The sequence below is a fragment of the Musa acuminata genome, chromosome BXJ2-1, assembly GCF_036884655.1.
Source record: "Musa acuminata AAA Group cultivar baxijiao chromosome BXJ2-1, Cavendish_Baxijiao_AAA, whole genome shotgun sequence".
Lineage (NCBI taxonomy): Eukaryota > Viridiplantae > Streptophyta > Magnoliopsida > Zingiberales > Musaceae > Musa > Musa acuminata.
In genome coordinates, this window is record NC_088338.1 from 2,471,232 (window position 1) to 2,491,404 (window position 20,173).

The window sequence follows — 20,173 nt, forward strand, 5'->3', positions numbered from 1 at the left end:
ATGGATTAAGTCAAAACAATATAAACGTTTTAAATAATTTAGAATATAATTTCATGTCACCAACTTTTGAAGTGTCTGATACAAAATAAATTTCCATCTGCGTCATGTTAATATAAAATATACTGTATGATTAGGATCCATAGCTCATAATAGTATAAAGAACATACTACGTGTATAGTGCAAGCAACTTTGCTTTCGCAGCTCCTTAAAAGTCCTTTAGATTTGGATTCGAGGCGACTTTTAGTCCAACTTTAAAGCGTGAGGCTGAATCTTTATGTTAGCAATAACCTAATTTTAGTTTGTAGAAAATAAAAAAAAATAAAAAGGATGTATATATGTTTGTATAAAAACCAAAAAAAGGTTAATTTTTTTAAAAATCATTTTTTTTATTTTTTTCCCCAAATAGGATCTCTAAGTTTGTTTTTTCTTAGCCCATCGCTTTTGTCATCTTCGTCTTGCTAATGTCACCCATCCTTCGTTACTTGTTGTGTTTATCAATTCCATTGTTTGCTTTCGTCTCGATATTTCATTGCATCTATATGATGTCCTTTTCTATCCATCACCTCTCTCTTGTCCATCGTCGCAAGGCCTCACCCTTTCTTATTATCACGTCCATCACTTTCGTATTTTTCATCTTTCTTTGTTATGTCAAGTGAAGGTGATGGATGAAAAAGAACATTAAGTCATGGAATGATAAGTGGCACCGACAAGATAATAGCGACAGATAAGAAAAGGGAAGGGAATGGAAGAATTTTTACGAGATTACGTAAAATAAAAATACCATTTGAAAAAAATAAAAATAAGAGCTATTATGAAGAAAAAAAGGGAGAAATATCTCAAAATGTATTATACATAATTTAATGCGATGGAAAAAAATAAGGCACCAAAAGTAGTGTTGTGTCTCCGTTGAACCCATATTTATGGCCCAACCAGAATTAAAGCCTACTTGGACCCAAGCTCTTCTGCCGTCGTGTCTCACATCGCGTCTCGAGTCCACGAAGAGTTCCTGTCGCGAGGCAACTTCGTGTCCTCCGCCAAATCACTTGGATCTGATTCCAGTACTCAAAACCATTAAACGGTCAAGATCACTTAGAACAAAGGGTCCCACCTCCGTTGAGTGATCTAGATCGTTTAAAAAGAAATGGGTATACCAAGTAATGGAGAGGATCCCATCCAACGCTACAACAGCGCTCATTTTGCCTCGCCGATCCTCGTTGTCTACACCGCTGCCTCAGTTGATGGAAGCTTCGACCATGGCGAGATCTCTCCTCACCGCGCCTCCGCCCCTATGTGGCCCTCGCGCGCACCCGGAGCCCCTCTCCTCTCCGCCCCTCAGGGTTCACGCGAGGTTTACTCGCCCTATCTCCATCTCAAACCCCAAAACTTCCACTTCGGCGTTGCGATTAGAGAAGATCAACCGGTTCCTAACCCGGTGTTCCTTGGACTGGGTCGAGACGAAAGCGGATGTTCCCATCGAGAAGAGTTGATTCCTTTCTGATTCTTTTGCTCCGAGATCGGTGATTTGTTGGTATGTTTTCTCATTTTGCTTATTTTTGTTGGTGGATTTGAAGGGTTCCCGCCGTTTCCGGCTGTAATGGACATAAATCAGATCCGCAACATTTTGCCTCATCGGTGAGAATAGTTCGCCTCTCGGTTGTTTTGGTTTGTATTATTGATCCGAGTACGATGCTGGAGATTGATCTGATGATGTGCGGCCTGGATTTTAGGTTTCCATTTCTGTTGGTTGATAGAGTGATCGAATACACGCCTGGACATACAGCTGTTGGCATCAAGAACGTTACCATTAATGATAACTTCTTCCCGGGACATTTCCCCGAGCGTCCGATAATGCCTGGCGTTCTCATGGTTGAGGTATCTACTTGATCACACGATCATTACCTTTCCTTTTTTACTTCTAGTTTATGGTTACTTTTGGTAAGATGTAGGGAATATGTTATCATCCTTTTATTTATTTATCGAAGGATTTTGTGAATATTCTCATATCATAGTGAAGTCTCAGGGTACTGATAGCATCAGCAAAATAAGTATTCTTATATCACATTTTCTCATGATGAAATCTTACGGGGGCTGGTAAGATCAGCTTAATAACACAGTTCGGACTATATTCAATGATTCTGATAGAGCAAAATCATGAAACCATGATGCTTTCTGTGAGTGTTGAACATGTTACTGTTTCTCCAGTTGTTACTTATTTTGGGTGATTATTGGAAGAAACTATACTTGTTTGATTGTGCTAATGAATTCATGGAAGAGTTGATCTCACAAGTATCATGGAACTTTCACATTGCACTTTGATATATCGGAGTTGTTGGGCCGTTGTATGTATTCTCACCATGACAATTGGTACTAGAGAATTTGGTTCCATGTACAATCGATATCATTCATAGATGTAAGGGAACAAAATTAGTACATCTAAATTTGATATCGTTGATTTTCTAATGTTAACTATTCTACGAGATGATGTTTATTTGCAGATTAATCCGACAGTTGAAGCCAAATGATTCTCAAGCTTACTAATTAGCAAAGCACATTGCATGATAGTCACATTTTTTTTTACCGTGTTTCATGTTATCAATGTCGAATTCTATATTGATATAATGCAAAAAATCTGTGTAGACTGAAGCATCTTAATGATAGGAATATGCATATGTTTTTGAGCCACTTGTTAAAAAATTTGGAAGCAGAACAAGTTACTATCAAGACGAGTTTGGTTATATTAGCCTAGTATGTTCTTTTCCCTTCTTATCAACTCATGATCCCACACTTAGTAGGACATTGAGCAGTAGAATCTGTGCTTAACCAAATTATCCATTCTCAGTATCAAGTTGGATCCATTAAACCATTCTCCCTCTCTCTCTCAAAGTTGTTCCATACATTAAGAGTATCTAATTATCAAAGTTTTTGAAGTGAATGGTATTGACAGATAGAGCTTTTATCTGATTTATTTGGAACATTTACTATACAGATTGTGCTGTCAAGACATACACTATATGAGGTTTAGGTATTTTGAGTAGACGGATCTACTCTGATCAAGCTTCTTTGGTTTTTGATGCATTCATAGTAACCTCATTTCTTGTAAGCTATTTCATTTTGTCAGCATAGATGTCTCTTTGAGTTTGAATAATTCTAGCAAGGATTCAATTATTTGTCAGTCATTTGCTAAATATTTGAGATCTGAAGGGTCTATAAATCCTAGTTTAACTGGCACCAATAATTAATTGTTGTAGTCTGCAGTGTGAGAGCAGAAAACAAGAAACATAGATAATACTGGTGGAAAAATGTTGTTAAATCTAGTTAAGCCTGAACGATTTTTTTTTTAAATTCTGAGATCATATATATATATATATATATATATATATATATCTGTTTGGTTTTCCACAAGATCATTCTATTCTCCTTTAGCTATGTTGTTTCTGGTGGACTAAGAATACTTTGCAGCATCATTCATCTTGTTTGTGCTACATTAGTTAATAAAATGATCCATTCGGTCTTGGTCCCCTCCCCAGCTACCAGAAACAAAAAAAATGGAAGATTAAAAAAAAGTCTGGTGGGGATTTAGGGGAGTTCCAATTGAAAAACCTCAGAAGATGGGATTGTTAAAAAAAGTCAAGGAAAAACAAGCTAAAATAAAATTGAAATTTGAAGGACAAGTATACAAACAGTCCATCGTTATAGGCAACACGAAGATCCAAGACTTGAAGATCTTCATTTCAAGGATTTTTAGGGTCAAGCTAATATTCATAGGGGATGTCATTCATAGAAAGCCTCTAATAGTTGTGTGCTAGGGGTCATGTAGCTAGGGAGTAGACTAGATGCTTTAAACTTTGATACATCTGGTTAATACTGATAATCTCTTGCCTACTCTGGTTTTTAATTTCCTATCACTTGGCCTTGTTGATAGAATATCAACAAAATTGAAAGATCAAATATCAATCTGACATAGGATAAGTGCATATAGGGCAAAAATAGTATTTTCTGTCTTTTCTAGAATTAGATAATAAGAAAGAGAAAAGGAGGAGGAAGAGAAAGATTTTATGATTCACTTGTCACTGGGCATCATATGTAGGGTCTTGACTTCATACCAGTATAGTGTAGTTAAAGGCATTAAAAGGCGCCAAGGTGTCAAAATGTTCAATGTTAAGCACTCGCCTAAACGAAGTGAGATGCTCCCAAATATTAAAATTTTAAAAATATATATCATGATTAATAAATATAATCATTAAAATAAAAATAAAACCTCAATATTGCATTCATTTAAAGAAATCACATTGTCGGTTAGGTGGTTGTGGATTGCTATCGGTTGAGAGTGGAAGAGGGAGGAGTCATGGGAATGGTTGATGTCGATTGGGACATTGGATGGCTATGGGTTATTGTCGTTTAGGAGGGGAAGAGGGAGAAGGGAAGAGGGCTGGGAGAGGATTGTTGTCTTTTGGGTAGCTATTAGTTGTTGTCGGGTGGGAGGAGAAGAGGGACGAGGAGGAAGGAGAGGGGGTTGTGGTCCGACAGGAATGAGGGGAGATATCAGGGAGGAGGAGCATCTTGTCAAGAAGGGAGGAGCTGCGACAAAGGGCAGGTCTACGATGAGAAGGGGGGGACATTGGTGTGGGGGGTTGCGATAATGGGGGGAAGATACTAGCTACGGTGGAGGGAAAGGGGTATTGTCGGGGTTTCGGGAGTGTGTGACGACGGAGGAAGAGGAGTGAGATACCGAGGAAGAGCTCGCTAGAGGAAGAAGCCACCGTCGTCGTTCACTGATGGAGAGGAAGATGCTACACCTGTCATTCGCTTGGAGAGGAAAGACGCCGTTGTGATTAGGACTCATGGTGCACTGGAGGGGAGCGGTGTGGGGGTGGTTGAGAACCGTTTGATTTGGTTTAATCAAACCAGAATCAAAGAGAATTGAACTCTACCCAGGCTTGATTTGAACCAAGCGTGTTGATTGGGCTCAACCCAGGTCTGATTTGAATCAGGCGGGTGCCCAACCCCAGTTGAAGGCGCTCACCTAAACTAGTTTTCCACTCGGGCCTCACCTTGCTTGGGCGAGCACTTTAGCACCTGATTACTTGCCTCGGATGTAGATATTATCCTCATATTATTGGAGGGAAGTACCAACTTCTTTTTAGCTCTAGAAATCATTTTTAAGGATATGACCTCATATACTTACACATTATGGGGTCATACACCCTTTCCTAATGTTCCAGGTTACAACCCCTTTCTATAATGTTCCAGGTCATACATCCTTTCTTTCAAGACATATGAATCATTTCTTCTTTACTTGTTTGGGAAAGATATATCTTTACAAATATCTTTGAAAATAATCTTTCTTATGATTAGATATTTGTTTGATAGGGTTCGTTTTTGTAGATTCTTTAGTCATGACTACTTTGTAGGTATGACATATCCAGTGAAACCTTGGTATCTCCAATCAAGCCCAAACTGATCTCCTCTTTTTCTTTAATTTCTAATCCAGCCCAAGATATGTATTCCTGATTTTTATTTGGAATCTTCGATCAGTCAGACGATTTGTCACCTTCTATTTTTCTTGGTATATCCAATCAAGTTGAAGATTTATCTCCTTTCTAGTTTAGCATTATTTTTTCATCTTTATGGATAATCTAGGTAGAGCAGTATATAAATACAGAAGATGTAACCACATGACAACTTATGATCTTCGTAGAAGACCTCTTTAAAATTATAAAATTATTTTTAAAATAAAATTAGAGAAAATAGCTCTTGTGTTGATTATTTACAGGCATATAATGATAAAGTTTGTTTTGAGTTAGGATAAGTGTACAAATGATAGGAGATTAATCGGTTGTTAAGTTGGTCTATGTTCCCTGTCATCACTTTAACCCTTGATAGAATGGATTTTTTCTTTTCCCATCTTGACACTGGTTAGGTATGGGAAATCTTTGATAAACACATCCAGTGAGGAAGAGGAATGGAGAGGTGAGAAGCTTGGTGGTGCACTTTGTTATTCTTCATTGTCATGTACTGGACCATCAACCTCACAGCTATCCTTATGTTTACTTTTCCACTAGTGTGCTCAACCATTCCTAATAATGACCATTGGTCGAAAATGTACTCCTAGGTTTAATTCTCCATTCTGTCTCTCTCTCTTCCTCCTTTTAGTGGCAATTTACTTCTCTGCTGCTAGCAGCAGTGGCAACTGAGAATTTACCCAATGATATCGTGACAATTGCTCTTTAGTTTAAGTTCTGCATCTCATCCAGCCACGTCAGGTTCTCTGCTGCTGAGTTGTTGCTACTTAATATCTCATGCAACAATTCATTGTCATCTCCCTTTGACATTTTTGCACCAGGTGGCTCTTTTGCATTGTCGTGCTACTTAGTTGGCACTGAGAAGGAGAAAGATATATGGATAAGCAGATAAAGAGAACAACAATATCTCAGAGACAGAGTGTTACTATAGGATTAGTTTTGAGTTATTACATGGGTTGGGGACCAAGTTGGGTTCGTTTGTGATAGGGCATATTCCAACATCATCCTCGTAATTGCAGTCAACCACCACGTCGAAGTCGACGTGGTGCTTCGGTGCTGATGTGGTGCACCGCGTTGACATGACACATCGGACTCGTACGAGATAGTTGCCTGCCTGCTGTGCCCATGCCGCTCGAGGTTGTACGAGGCAACGTTGCACGGTATAGAACAGCTTGGGAGGTGTGGCGGGATTAAGTAGGTCGATTAGACCGCTTGAGACGTCGACGACCGTTAATCAATCGCGTACGACAACCTTCGATTGCAAGTATAAAAGTCGACCTCCAGGCCAATACCAAGGGTCGGACTTCAAACACCTAGTTTCACCATCACTTCTCCTTACTGACTTAAGCCACGGAGGGGTCGAGTCAGGAAATCCACTCCCGACCTCGACCTATGTGCAGGAATCTGAAGCTCGGCACGGAAGGATAGAGCGTTGCAAAGCCTGATCCGATCTCCCGCGGACCGACCCGATCACCCTCAGATGACCCGACTAGACATCGACTCGATCCAGCCTGAAAGCCACGTTTGACGACCTCATGTACATGCCCCGGACTAAGCCGTGTTAACTCCTCGGCCACGGTGTGAAGTTGCACAACAGTTTGACTTATGTCTATCGCATCCCCTTTTCACCCAAATAAAATCAAAGTTTGGATTTTCTCCAACTTAATTCAAACGTTGATCAATTAGGAAAGCTCTTTCTAGATAATTGGATTTGAATTGGGCTCAAATGGGTTGATTATAGTCCTAGCTTGCTTAGTTTTATCATATGGTTATATATTACATAAAAAAAGAAGTTTCGAGATATTTGATATTCTATGCAGATATTCTTTAATGAAAAAACATTTTTTATTTAGTTTTCATGTGCTCCTATATCTTATATTCTTCTTTTACCTGATCTCTCTCTCTCTCTCTCTCTCTCTCTCTCTCTTCTTTTTTTTAAATATTGTCTAAAATATCCAGCATGAATAATTATCCTTTTCTTTATCTACCCTGTTTTTGGCCAGAGTTTAATGTATTTTTAAGTGGTTTCTGGGTGTGAAATCGTAATAGCTTTAATGTCATGTTAAGAGAGCATATGGTATTGTCAACCATTGTGTGGCAATTCTGTAAAGCACTGCAAATCATGAGTTTTCTTTGTTTTTTGTTCACATGCACTATATCATCTGTGTAATTTTCTCTTGCTTTGTGCTTCATGTTCTGCCTTTCTTGTCCATTGGTTATCCTATTTGGAAACATTCATCTAAACATATGTCTAAATTATTAAGAATTGTCTTGGTCTTGGGTTTTGTCTTGTATTTGTAGAATCACCCTGACTAATCACTAATTGTACCTTATTTCTTTTTGCTGCACTTATTTCTTGTTTCTTTCTTTTTCTTTTGCCTGGGGGACCTTTAGCACCAAGCATTCATCAAACTGGCAAGTTAATGACATCACTGTTTCTGTTAGACCATTTCAATATTGAATACCACGGAAGTTTGTCCTCAAGTTCTTGTTAAATATTTCTTGAATTTTTTCTGTGATCTTTTATGAGCTATCAAAATAATAGGAAGGGAAAGAAATGCTCTGTCATGTCACAAAATTCTGAATGGGGCCTGATTGTCATTTCAGATGAAACTATCAGTTCTACTATATATGTCTTATTCAGTTCCTCTGAACCATATCATAAACCTAGTTGGTTCATGGTGTTGCTTTATTTTATGTAAATTTATTCACAATTATTAGCTTCATTCAAATGGATGGCACATAAAGTTGGTAATATCTTCAACACCAGTAATATGTTTCTTTTATATTTAGGATTACTTTTATCAAGTGATCAAGAACATTACATTATTTTATTATCCTAGTAGTTTATGTTGGTACCAAATGCTGCATCTTTATTTCTGCTCTGCTAAACGAGTCATCTGCATCTTGTCCACATGATTGAAAGTAATAATTCTCTTACCAATTAAAGAGAAAAGCATACTACTTTTTGTACCACAACGCAGATTGCTTAGGCTTTGGTAAAAATAGAAAATAGAGAAGCAATTTTGAGTCCTGGTAAACACCATTGCCAAATCCTGATGGTTTGTGAGACTCATGCTGGTTTATTGGGTAAGTACTAGATGCAATTCTCTGAGTTCGGAGGTCCTTTGTAGTGTTGTAACAATAATCTGTAGTCTAGTTGGTGATTAATACTGAGTAATGTGGTGATGCAGGCAATGGCCCAGGTTGGAGGCCTGGTTATGCTACAACCTGAGGTAGGCGGCTCCCGTGAGAATTTTTTCTTTGCTGGAATCGACAAAGTGAGATTCCGGAAGCCAGTGATTGCAGGGGACACCCTAGTCATGAGAATGACACTAATCAAATTGCAAAAACGCTTTGGAATAGCAAAAATGGAAGGGAAGGCTTATGTGGGTGGCGACCTGGTCTGTGAGGGCGAATTTCTAATGGCTACAGGATCTGGAAGCGAGTAATGGTTGATTGCCAAGCAAATCTCTTCATGTGCCTCATTTCTTTCCGGGGAATCAAAGTTGTCCTTTTGGTCCTTTTTGGCGTCTAAGGTACTCACTCTTTGGAACTCCACCGGCATCTTTTTTTTGTTTGTGTTCCAAGTTCCTTCTTCAGAAGCTTCATGTTCTGAAATAATTTGATCTTGTGAGCGAAGACTAAATTTTCTGGAGAAAACATGTTAGCGAATCCTATGTTTAATCTTCACTGTGCCAGTCTTTTCTGATTAAGTTTTTATTAATCCTTTAGTCAAATATACCTTCCACCTGGTTTTGGATATTGCCTTTTTGCCTGTGAGAAGCTTAATTAGCTAAAATTCAACAGAAATGACAATTATTGGTAATAATATCATCCATGTTTAAGTTAGTCTGAATTTAGTAATTTATATTATGGGAAATTACTCAATTTTGAACATTATCATCCTATATATTGCTACATTATCCATCTCTACATCCAGCATTGGCATGAGCTTAATGCAAAAGATAATATAATATAAATTAATATTAATCAAAGAGAAATTATTTGATTGTTCTTCATTTAAATGTAAAAGATAATATTATAATAATAATAATAATAATAATAATAATAATAATAATAATAATAAAGCCATTCATTAATTCCATTGCATTATCCACTTAGCTGTCTCATCTACCACGTGCTTAAATTGTACTCCTCTTTACGCTTTCTATTACCTTCTGCTGAAGCTTCGCGTGACCACCTATTAGGCGGGTCTTCTTATCACAAGTCTTTTCCCAGCCGTTGGATTGCTCTTCGTCTCATCCGACAGCCGGCGCTCTCCGCATCCATCGCCATGTAGAAAAGGGTATGTTGGTCATTTGGCGCATGGGTTCCGTACAGCTGCGAAGACGTGCGGCGGCTATGACCCAGCACGTGCCGAGGGAGAGCTGCCGCGCGCGCTCTGGCCGTCGTGCTGGGTTGACCGGAGACACTCCCAGGCCCGGGGCGCCCGCCGGTCCCCCGCCACCCCCTTCCGCACGCGCACGCGCCGCCCGAGCATTGCGCCACACGTCGACCATGGTTCTTCGTGCGCGCGGATAAGCTCTCGGTTGGGTATCGGACAAGATTCAGTTCACCGGCGTGGCATCTTGTGATTAGCTTATGCTAGCTGTCTGCTGCGTCGGAGTCGGTCCCAGTCAATCCTCGACGGCGTGGTCTTCAGGGTTCACACTGGGCGGTGCGGGCCCCACCGCTCTGCACACCTGTCCGCTCCACAGATGTTTGACTCTCGCACGCTCACTTTGACCCAACTCTTATCTGAGCCGTTCGGCCTACGTCAATAGACGGCTTGGATGATCTCCAATTGCCGACATTTCAGGTTCGACCGAAACCAAAAGGTTATCGTGCTCGAAGACCGCGCCCGCCGATTTATTACCTTCTCGGTGTACGACAACCGTTCGATCAGCGCTCCCCGACGAGATCTTGCACAGAGAGGCGGGGACGCACACGTGACACGGCGAAGCATAAAGTTCACGTAGAGAGCTCGGGTTAGCAACCGCACGTGTGGAGCGATAGCATAAGAGGGGCCTCTCCCCACACCTCCCGGTGCTCACCGTAGAGGAAGCCTGCGCAAGCGAGCGAGGTCTGACAGCGGCAACCCAGCTGAGGCGGGTCGAGAGGAGGAGCTGTACGAGAGGGAGGAGGAAGAAGAATTTAGATTGGCGATGCCGGGGAGCGTGGCGCCGTTGGATCTGGCGGGGGTGACGATACCGCACCATTTCCGGTGCCCGATCTCGCTAGAGCTGATGCGGGATCCGGTGACGGTGTGCACGGGGCAGACGTATGACCGGGAGAGCATCGAGTCGTGGGTGGCTACGGGGAGCACCACGTGCCCCGTCACCCGCGCTCGGCTCGCGGACTTCACCCTCATCCCCAACCACACCCTCCGCCGCCTCATCCAGGACTGGTGCGTCGCCCACCGCTCCCTCGGGGTGGAACGTATCCCCACCCCCAAGCAGCCCGCCGATCCAGCCCTCATCCGGTCCCTCGTCGCGGCCGCCCGCTCTCAAGGCGGCGCGGCAGCCTCGCGCGTCGCTGCGCTCCGCCGGCTCGGTTCACTGGTGCGGGAGTCGGAGAAGAACCGGGTAGTGATCTCGACTGACGAGACCCGCTCGGCCCTCGTCGAGATAGCGTTCGAGGGAGAGGAATCGGGGTACCCGGACGCGGACCAGCCAGCAATGGATGCAATGGCGGTGTTGTCGATGCTTTCGATGACGGAGGCCGAGAGCGCGGGGGTGGCGGCGAGACCAGAGCGGTTGCGCCGGCTGGGAGAGGTGGTAAGGGGGCACCCGTCGACGGAGGCTCGGATCAACGCGGCGACGGTGATCGAGGCGGTGGCTGCGGGGGCCCGGTCGGCGGAGACGCGAGCGGCGGTCGGTGGAACGGAGGGAGTGATGGAGGGGTTGGTGGAGCTCGTGGCGCAGCGTGGGAACGGGCGGGCGGGGCGAGTGGGGATCCGGGGGCTTTTCGCCCTGTGCCTGGCGAAGGAGAACCGGGGGCGCGCGTTGGCAGCTGGGGCAGCCGCGGCGGTAGTCGGGAGGGTGGCCGAGCTGGCGTCAAGCGACGTGGAACGAGCGCTGGCGACTGTGGAGCTACTGTGCCGGGAGGACGGTGGCAGGGACGCGGTGGTGGCGGGATGGGGGGGAGGCGCGGTGGCAGTGGCGGCACTGGTGAGGGTGATGGCCGGGAAGGCGTCAGGGAGGGCGGCGGAGCACGCTGCGGCTGTGCTGGTGGCTGTGCTGGGGGGGTCAGAGGCTCTACACGCGGAGGCGGTGGCGGCCGGCGTGGTGGCCCATCTGCTGCTGATGGTGCAAGGCGGGTGCTCGGAGAGGGCAAAGAGGAAAGCGCAGCTCCTCCTAAAACTCTTCCGCTCGGCATGGCCACGCCACGACACCATCTCCAACTCCGACGACTTCCTCCAGCCATTCTAAAAGTTCCCACATTCTCTCTCTCTCTCTCTCTAACCTGTCGAACTCTTCTCTTCCATTTAGAAAGCAAGTCGATAGATTTTCATGTCCCCTTCCTCCTGAAAAGACGTCGAACGAAGAAAGGAGTGATATGGGATGGGAGACTTATGGTTGTGACGTATGGAGATAAAACCACCATCTGTTTTGGTTGTCGGATGGGAGTGTAAGTATGGATTTAGGATTGAAATGGATGGGTCGATACCGCAATTTCCGTTACCCTGCTCTTGAAATCTGTGCATGTTCGTTCCCATGCTGTTCTTCATGATAAGTTGTTTTCTTTATTATTTTCTTCTTTTCTTTTAGCTGAATTAAGTATACTTCAACCGAAAAGGAAGTACAAGAAAGTGGACGAAGAACAAAACCTATTCTACTTTGCCTTGTTCGTGCAGAAGAATGAGAATGTTATCTTGAGCTCTGGATATGAGAGAGGAAGAAGAACAGGTGCCATTATTGAGTGCTTTACCTTTTTGACTCTTGACCGGGTGAGAATGTCCAGTAAAGGGAGGATAAGTTGGGTACTGTTTGCATGAGATAGTAATCAGTGTTATAGGAATCGAGATACCGTTTAGAAAAGTGGAGGAGGCCGGAGTGGATTCGTTAATGCAGGGAACTGCCCCCATGTTTGAGAGATTCTCAACATGTTTGCGGGTTATCATTTGCAAACAAATCTAAGAATTTATTAAGAAGTTATAAATAAATAAAAAATTAAATATGCTTAATTTAACTAAATTTTTTTACCTTGTATGGAGCTCAATAATGAAAAAAAAAGTATTGAATATATTCTCCAAAGTTGCTTGATTCCAAATTCTTGATGAGATTGTGAGGTGTCTCCATTCTGGAAAGTGACGCTCCCAGATATGAGAGGATCAAGTTGCAGTTACAATGACCACCAATCCAAGGGAAGAACCAAATGTATCAGGATGGAGACACAAGGATGTTGACCGGCGGAGGACTGGAGCCTGTGACCTGCATGCACTGCCTACTTGCCTGCTTGGTGCATGCAGCACGCTTTTCAAAAAGGGGAGGGGAGTGTGGAATCATGGTGGTGGGCTGCAATGCTGGATGGTTCCTTTCAGTGTCCTTTCTCCACTGTCCTTGATTGCAAAATTGTCTTTGGCACGAACCCAAAGTCCACTTGGGAATATTGGTTTGGCCCCAGAATGATGACAGCAGGAGGAAAAAGAATGGAGGAGAGCGATAGAGAGAGAGAGAGAGAGAGAGGGAGAGGTTTGCTGTATAATCTTATGACCATTAGTTTCGTTGTAGTGGTCATCATACAAAAAAGTATTGGTCCATTTGGTGTCACATGGCTCGGTCATTTAATTACTTCAACTCAAGTGGCCATCCTATGCCTTGAAGGGACCTTTGTCCTTTCTGTTTCCTTTCGATTATGTGGGTCCTCTCATAAAATAAAGTTTGTGGAGGTCAAGATATGCACAATGATAGTCCAAAAAAAATTAATAAAGTATCAACTCTTTAAAGATCTATATTGTTTCTGATCAAAATTAAATATTTTTTATTTCCTAAGAAATAATATTATCATGTGTCTGCTAGAATTTTTGTGACTATATTTTTTCTAATTAACGAACAAAAGAAAGTAAAAGAGTAAACACAGAAGACTTTCAGTTCACAAGTGATATCACAATCAAACTCATTAGACAATCAAGTGACATAAGTATGAATATTTTTATTTGTATTAAAAAAAGAATATTATGTCTATAACTCAAAATTATTTTATTTCAAAAAATTCATCCAATCTTGATTTTCTTATAGATTGATCGTTGAATAATCTTTCAAAACAAAATTCAAGTATCCTCTTTGACTATATCAAATTTTTTATTTTGTAGTCTTAAATTAAGTTGGGATGATTCGAACAATTATTATTATATATTTATTGTTAAATTTTGAAAAACTATTTTTAGTTTTAGAAAAAGGAGGGTATCATTGTATTTTTGATAATTAACTTAATAACTTGTTGGATTTTATGACTACTTATGATAATTAACATAAAAGCATCTGCACCATGTAAGATCTCTAACTTGTTGAATTAAAGCTTTCTACCCGAGTGATCGTGACCGTCCGATCCGCGTTGTTGGCAGGATCACAAAAAGATTATTATGAAGACATAGGGGAGTATTAACAAAATATCGTTAAGGGGCGTCAACAATACCTTGCTGAGGTGGACTGAGAGGGCGGCCCGCGGCTGGTGAACTCGTCGGAGACGCTCCCACCTTCCCGGTGCCTCTGTGTCTCCCCTTCCATCCGCTTTTGCTAGTCGGCGGGTAGATTTCATCAAGAAACGACGGCGGCAATGTGATCGGATATGGATAAGCGGGCATCGGCACCGGAGCTGCCGCGACCGGCAGGATCGGAGAGAGATCCATGGCAGGGGATGCCGCTGGCGTCCAAGAATCCGGCGTGTGATCGAATCCGTCAGGAGGGAGGTGCTTATCCGGCGATCCTGGCTGCTCGTACGGGATCCCATCTGAGGCCTCGCTCTTGCGCGGGGCGAGGATACCGTTGAGGCCGTGGACGGCGAGGTCCTTGCAGTGGAAGATCCCCGGCAGAACAACGTCCACTCCGTCGACCGTCGCCACGTCGAGACCTTCCCCGCCGACGGGGTCGCGGCGATGGGAGATGATGAGGTCGCGGGAGAGGAGGAGGGTGGGGACGGGGGTTCCCGACGGGATGGAGCGGAGGGAATGGTGGGTGAGGTGGCGGACGGCGACGTGCTGGCGAAGGACGCGGACGTAGGCGGCGGCGGGGTAGGCCATGTCTAGCGCGAAGAGGGCGGCATCGGTGGGCGCAAAGAGGGTGAAGGACGCGTTGGGGCCGTGGTGAAGGAGGTCGAAGAGGAGGTCGGAGACGGCAATGCCGTTGCCGAAAAGGGCGTAGCCGCTCGACCGTAGGGCAGCAATCGCGGAGTCCACTTCGTTCTCGGAGATCGGAGCCACCGTGTTGGATGAGCAGAGGAACACCAAGAGCAGGAGGAGGAAAAGAGGAACAGGGTTCGATTCGGCCATTGATGCGGGGGAGAGTTCTTGAGCTGTTTGGGGATGAAACAGGTAGTTTAAGGCGGGAACGAAAGACGAGTTCTGATGAGCTGCAGGAACAAATGTTTTCAATCATGCACTAACCTTAACCAATTCGATGTGACCGACGTTCACGATTCAGTTGGGCTCAACCGTCTTTGTCAAAAGATCAGCTTCGTTTATGACGTGGAAACAAAGCGCAGCACCGCGAAACCTTACCCTAAAGAATCACGAGAAATGGCGGCCTCCCGCACCGCTGCTGCGGCCCCGGTCGCCACCGACCTCCGCACCCGCTCCATCTGCCTCTGCCCGTTGGAGCTCTCGGCTGTCGCGACGCCTCGCTTCTCGCCGCTTCGCCGCCAATCGATGCTGGGCCGCGGTCTCACCGCGGTCCCTCAGCGCCGACTTCTTCCTCGGGTGACTAGTTTCTCACACTTGCTTGTCCTTCGTTTTTGCCCGATTATTTTTTGATGTTGAAGTTTCGGATTGTTTATCCTATAGTCAGTCTTAAGGCATTCGGTATTGTCCTCGATTCTTGAAATTTGATTTATCGTTTTATGCCACCATATTGCTCGATTGGAACACCCCGAGGGAAATCATGAGCGATTTGATTTGAATTCTTCGGAGATGTTTTGAATCAAGCCTCAACGAGTCGAGCTCATTCCGGATTCGCAAGAGAGGAGTGACAATATGTTCATACCGCCTCAAAATTGACTTAATTCGACTTCTTATTGTTCATGGGGTTTGGCTCTTAATGTTTGTTATTTCAGGTAAATACCTATCGATGATGTTATTGAATTCCCAGTAACAGTAGTTACCAACTAAGCTTCATGTGTTCTTCTGATTTGTCTCCTGGCAATTATACTGCAATACATGGAAGAACTTGTCCAGTGTTGCCTGTTATGCTGGTTAGTTTTATTAACTGGAAATCCATCTGTCTGATACAGTTGAAATATATTCACATTACCAGATATATTAAAACATTCTTTCATAAATTTTCATTGCTTGGGTGAATCCCTTAGCATGTGCATGAAGTATGACGCGTGATTGCGTGTAATATGCCTTCAATGGATAGAAAGATAATATATACATCTTTTTGGTTGACCCTTTGACGGATGGGGTTGAATTGTCATGTGCCTGTACTCATTAGGATTAGTTCTTCCAAATACCTTGTCTTACAGTGCTGACTTTGGATTAAAAGTGGTTCTCTTATGTGCTTTTGTTTAAACTGAGAACATTGAACATTCTTTTACTTGTGGAAGAATATGTGACAGGATAAAGTAAGGACTTGGACTTGGCATTCTAATTTATTAGTGTCCTTGTACACATTTCTTTTCTTTTTCCCTCTACAATCCAGATGTAACTAAAGAGGTTGTATGAAATTGTATATGACCAATTTTTCTCTGTTTGGTTTTACAGATAGAAGCAAAAAAGCAAACCTACTCTTCCTTTGATGAATTGTTGGAAAAATGTGATAAGCTGTTACTGGTCGACTTCTATGCAACATGGTAATGATACTTGCTTCAACTTTTAGGAAGTATTTTTACTTTTGTAGCCACTGGCTATTGTTCCAGATCATGTGATAGAAGATGTATGAAATTTCTAATTAGTAAGCTATTATTGCATATTTTTCTCTAAGGCAATTGTTGTAATATATAGTGTTCTTGTATTAATTTTATTGAGCCCCACTTTAAAAATAAAGGTTTTAAAGCTGATTCTGTTAATGCTCGAACAGTTTGTAAAACATGGACTCTTGGTTACCCTTGGAGATGTGGTGAGCTAGATTTGATAATATGGAGATAGTGAGAGAGCTTTATCATTTAATTGTTTGGTTGAGTTTTGAGCATTAACATCCCCAATTAAAAAAAATTAGGTTTCTTAATCTATCAAAATGATATAAATAATTCAATACTGTTTTTGCATCATGTCATCTTTCAAGTTTCCATAACCTATTATGCTAGGTTCACTCATGCCTTTCTTCCTTTTATCGAAAAAAAGACATGATACACCTCACTTGCAACATTTGTATGTGAAATTTCTACTTTCAAAAATTGGATCTTTTGTGGATCTGTAAGCAGTATTGTGCAGGATTTGAATTTCTCCATGGTGTGTAAGGTGTGGTCCTTGCCAATTCATGGTGTCTGTTCTAGAAGAAGTGGGTGAAAAATTGAAAGACAGAATCCAAGTGATCAAAATTGATACAGAAAAGTATACTAACATAGCAAATTGCTACCAAATTGAGGCGTTGCCTACATTCATCATTTTCAGAGATGGAAAGCCATGCGATCGCTTTGTAAGATAAAAAAATGCTTAGTGAATCTGTTATGTATTTATTTTTTTCTTGTATTTCTTCTATCTAGAGCTGATCATTCCAGAAAGCTTTCATTCACAATGACATCGGCTACGCATCTTGTTGTGACAACCTTTTGGTTAATTTTCAGGAAGGAGCTATGCCTGCTCATCAGCTTATCCAACGCATTGAGGCTGCTCTGAAAGTCAAACAGTAGCTTTAAAGTAATGGTTTTAACTATTAGTTGTTTTATTCCATTGATTATACTCGGAAAGATTGTTTCTTTTGTACTTTTATTACTATTTTACTTGTTCATTCAGTTTTAGTTGTATTAGGCTATATTGCATATCTTCTGATGGTTGCTTCTCTCAATATTGGACAGGTCTGAATTGGTTGATTTTGTAAGTATCAGAACTAGACTAGAGATCAGTTAAGAGTTATTCCAGTGGTGGAGTCTATATGCCAAGAAAAATGGACCTACATAACCCCATCTACTAATCCAATTGAAGTTGTAATCTTGAGCTCGTATGTCATCAAACTTATTTAAAAAGATTTGGAAGTCCTACGCTTGGCTCTGTGTCTTCCCATCCAATACCTTACGCACTCTTTGAGACTATATGTGATGCTTTTTATTGGTTTTCATCAATGACACCAGCAAGAAATATATTGAATTTCAAAGAACGTACTTACAATGACATACAAATCTATTGCTTTGGAAATGTTTTGCCAGCTTTTATATTATATATGATGACCAGTTTTAGTTCTCAGTTATATTCAGCAATGCTAAAGTTCAGTATAGAAGGTTACCAGAATCTCTGCATCTTTATCCTGATGTATTCACTGGACTCTTTTAATGTTTAGAGGGCTTATATAATGGCATCTTTATAGTGATTCCACTGGACTGGGAGAAAGAAGGAAGAAGCTTTGTAATGGGCATACTGCAGTGGCATATAGTTTGGGAAGAATCTAATTGTGGACCATGTCTCATAACTAAAAAGAATTTACATATTCGAATAAAATGCCACTGGGGCCCTGTTGCTGCCTATGCAAATAACTCTCTTGAAACTTGTCCTCATGGTCCTGGGAAACAGGAAGAGTTTGTCAGATGAAAGTGGTTCCATTGTGGAGAGGAGGCAATGGAGGACAAGTTATTGAGCATGGTCCTAACTCCTAAGTAACTCCCTGGTGATGCAGTACCCCTTTAAGTGCCAGATGGTTTCATCTTCTTGTTCAACTATCAATTCTAAATGCATGTCTAATGCCGCTGGTTCGAGATAGTCTTCCTGGTCTTAAGAACTTGTTCTTCTGACATACTAGGTTTGATCTGTTGGATTGAGGGTGGCATCAGATGAGGTAACTATCTACTCTTAGAAATAAGATCTTGTGAGTTAAGTCTCTGGTTCCTTATTTTTCTCTCTAGTGTTCTTCTTTCACGGAAGCTTTTTTATTTCTCTCTATGCTCATTAGTGGAGCATGTTGAGCTAAATGGGTTTGACAATTCTTAATGCTGCTTCTCTTCTGGTTTTTGTTTCCTCAAAATCATTATTTTCTGGAATCTTATCTATTGACTATTTGGCCCAAACCTGCAACACCCTCAGGTATGATAGGCAGTTATTTTCAGTCATGTCACTGTTACACGAGACTTTTGAATTTAGGTTTCAGTTTAAGTTTTTATCAAGCAACCGTTATGCAGAATTTAACTTTTCTTTATTAGTTGCTTCTGCTGATTGATCTGAATATCTATACAAAAATTAGTATGTTGTAGAATAATTAAATTCACTTTATAGAATAATTTAATTTAAGATATAATGAATGATATGAGCTTATGAAATTTATTAATTATTAGTATGCTAATCATGATTCAAAATTTAAAATAATTAAGATAACATTATAAATCATGCATCATAATCTTAAAAATATAGCATTATTTTTATATTTAAAATTCATTGATTATTGTTTACTAAACATAATTTAGAATTTAAGCTAGTTAAAATGATATCATCATACATCATGATTGTTGATAATATAACATTTTTAATATCCAAAATTTTTAGAAAATTTCAACAACTAAAATATAAATCATAATTTTTAATTAAAGAAAAGGTAGAGGATCTACATTTCATGGTCCTTCTTTCTATTATTCCCTCACGCTGATACATAATAGATGATGAGGGAGAATTCTCCAGGAAATATAAAATTTTGAATTTTTAGATTAATTAATTAATTAATCAATTTTATGTCTAACTTGTTTGCATAGATAAGGATGTACGAATCAATTCCTAATTGATTTTTCTTAATTAGGTTAATCATACAAGGAAGTATGTCAATTCAAAAAGGTCACCCTAAATATATATATATTTTTTAAAATTTGATGATTCATTCTCTAAAGGAAATTTAGTTGTTAAACTTGGTTTACCTTAAGAAAATAATTATAGATGCTACTTTCTCACATCTTTTCTTTTTCAAGTGGTTTCCTAGTTTGAATGATGCTTTCAACAAGATTTTATGATATAATTTTATTCATCATACCCTACTCCATTTCCAAAATTTGGATTGGTTGTTCTATGAAAGTAACATCATCTCTACCAAGCATGCTTTGCTTATTATTATGGTATTTCGCATAAACCTCAGAAGTTAAGATGAATATCACCTTTATAGAATATTGGATCAAAATTTTGGAAAGGAAGAAATACATTTTGATGCATAAAATTATACCATTAATAAAATCTTATTAGAAGTATTAGTCAAATCAATACGCACATGGGAAATGAAAGTGGATGTGAGAAATTATTATTCACAATTATTTTCTTAATATAAATTAAAGTTAAAAATTATTTTTTTAAGGAGAATATAATCATT

The 20,173-nt window shown here is 41.1% G+C and overlaps 4 protein-coding genes across 5 annotated transcripts; 3 read left to right on the top strand and 1 right to left on the bottom strand.

Moving 5' to 3' along the window:
* The first annotated feature begins 1,178 nt into the window (after positions 1-1,178).
* LOC135598408 (uncharacterized) lies at positions 1,179-9,215 on the top strand. Its single transcript, XM_065092141.1, has 4 exons — positions 1,179-1,482; positions 1,572-1,632; positions 1,728-1,872; positions 8,717-9,215. The coding sequence occupies exons 1-4, from the start codon at positions 1,239-1,241 to the stop codon at positions 8,972-8,974; spliced, it is 708 nt and encodes a 235-aa protein (XP_064948213.1). The 5' UTR covers positions 1,179-1,238; the 3' UTR covers positions 8,975-9,215.
* A 432-nt stretch (positions 9,216-9,647) lies between these two features.
* Positions 9,648-12,208, top strand: LOC135598409 (U-box domain-containing protein 26-like). The gene has a single exon (XM_065092142.1). It carries the CDS (start codon positions 10,691-10,693, stop codon positions 11,954-11,956), a length of 1,266 nt encoding a protein of 421 aa, XP_064948214.1. The 5' UTR covers positions 9,648-10,690; the 3' UTR covers positions 11,957-12,208.
* A 1,934-nt stretch (positions 12,209-14,142) lies between these two features.
* On the bottom strand, positions 14,143-15,036 carry LOC103989495 (fasciclin-like arabinogalactan protein 19). The gene has a single exon (XM_009408359.3). The coding sequence runs from the start codon at positions 15,013-15,015 to the stop codon at positions 14,143-14,145; it is 873 nt and encodes a 290-aa protein (XP_009406634.2). The 5' UTR covers positions 15,016-15,036.
* Positions 15,022-17,889, top strand: LOC103987046 (thioredoxin Y, chloroplastic-like). Of its 2 annotated transcripts, XM_065092143.1 has the most exons (5): positions 15,024-15,441; positions 16,444-16,532; positions 17,140-17,317; positions 17,466-17,538; positions 17,697-17,889. In XM_065092143.1, the coding sequence occupies exons 1-4, from the start codon at positions 15,091-15,093 to the stop codon at positions 17,529-17,531; spliced, it is 684 nt and encodes a 227-aa protein (XP_064948215.1). In that variant the 5' UTR covers positions 15,024-15,090; the 3' UTR covers positions 17,532-17,538; positions 17,697-17,889. The 2 variants fall into 2 exon arrangements, with proteins under 2 accessions (XP_064948216.1, XP_064948215.1); XM_065092144.1 differs by lacking the exon at positions 17,140-17,317 and having other exon boundaries at positions 15,022-15,441.
* The last annotated feature ends 2,284 nt before the right edge of the window (positions 17,890-20,173 follow it).

Coding starts and splice junctions, on each gene's coding strand:
- LOC135598408 (XM_065092141.1), top strand. CDS start 1,239: ATGGAAGCTTCGACCATGGCGAGATCTCTCCTCACCGCGCCTCCGCCC. Junction 1,483..1,571: donor GGATGTTCCCATCGAGAAGA/GTTGATTCCTTT, acceptor GTGGATTTGAAG/GGTTCCCGCCGTTTCCGGCT. Junction 1,633..1,727: donor CGCAACATTTTGCCTCATCG/GTGAGAATAGTT, acceptor CCTGGATTTTAG/GTTTCCATTTCTGTTGGTTG.
- LOC135598409 (XM_065092142.1), top strand. CDS start 10,691: ATGCCGGGGAGCGTGGCGCCGTTGGATCTGGCGGGGGTGACGATACCG.
- LOC103989495 (XM_009408359.3), bottom strand. CDS start 15,015: ATGGCCGAATCGAACCCTGTTCCTCTTTTCCTCCTCCTGCTCTTGGTG.
- LOC103987046 (XM_065092143.1), top strand. CDS start 15,091: ATGAGCTGCAGGAACAAATGTTTTCAATCATGCACTAACCTTAACCAA. Junction 16,533..17,139: donor GTCGACTTCTATGCAACATG/GTAATGATACTT, acceptor ATGGTGTGTAAG/GTGTGGTCCTTGCCAATTCA. Junction 17,318..17,465: donor GAAAGCCATGCGATCGCTTT/GTAAGATAAAAA, acceptor GTTAATTTTCAG/GAAGGAGCTATGCCTGCTCA.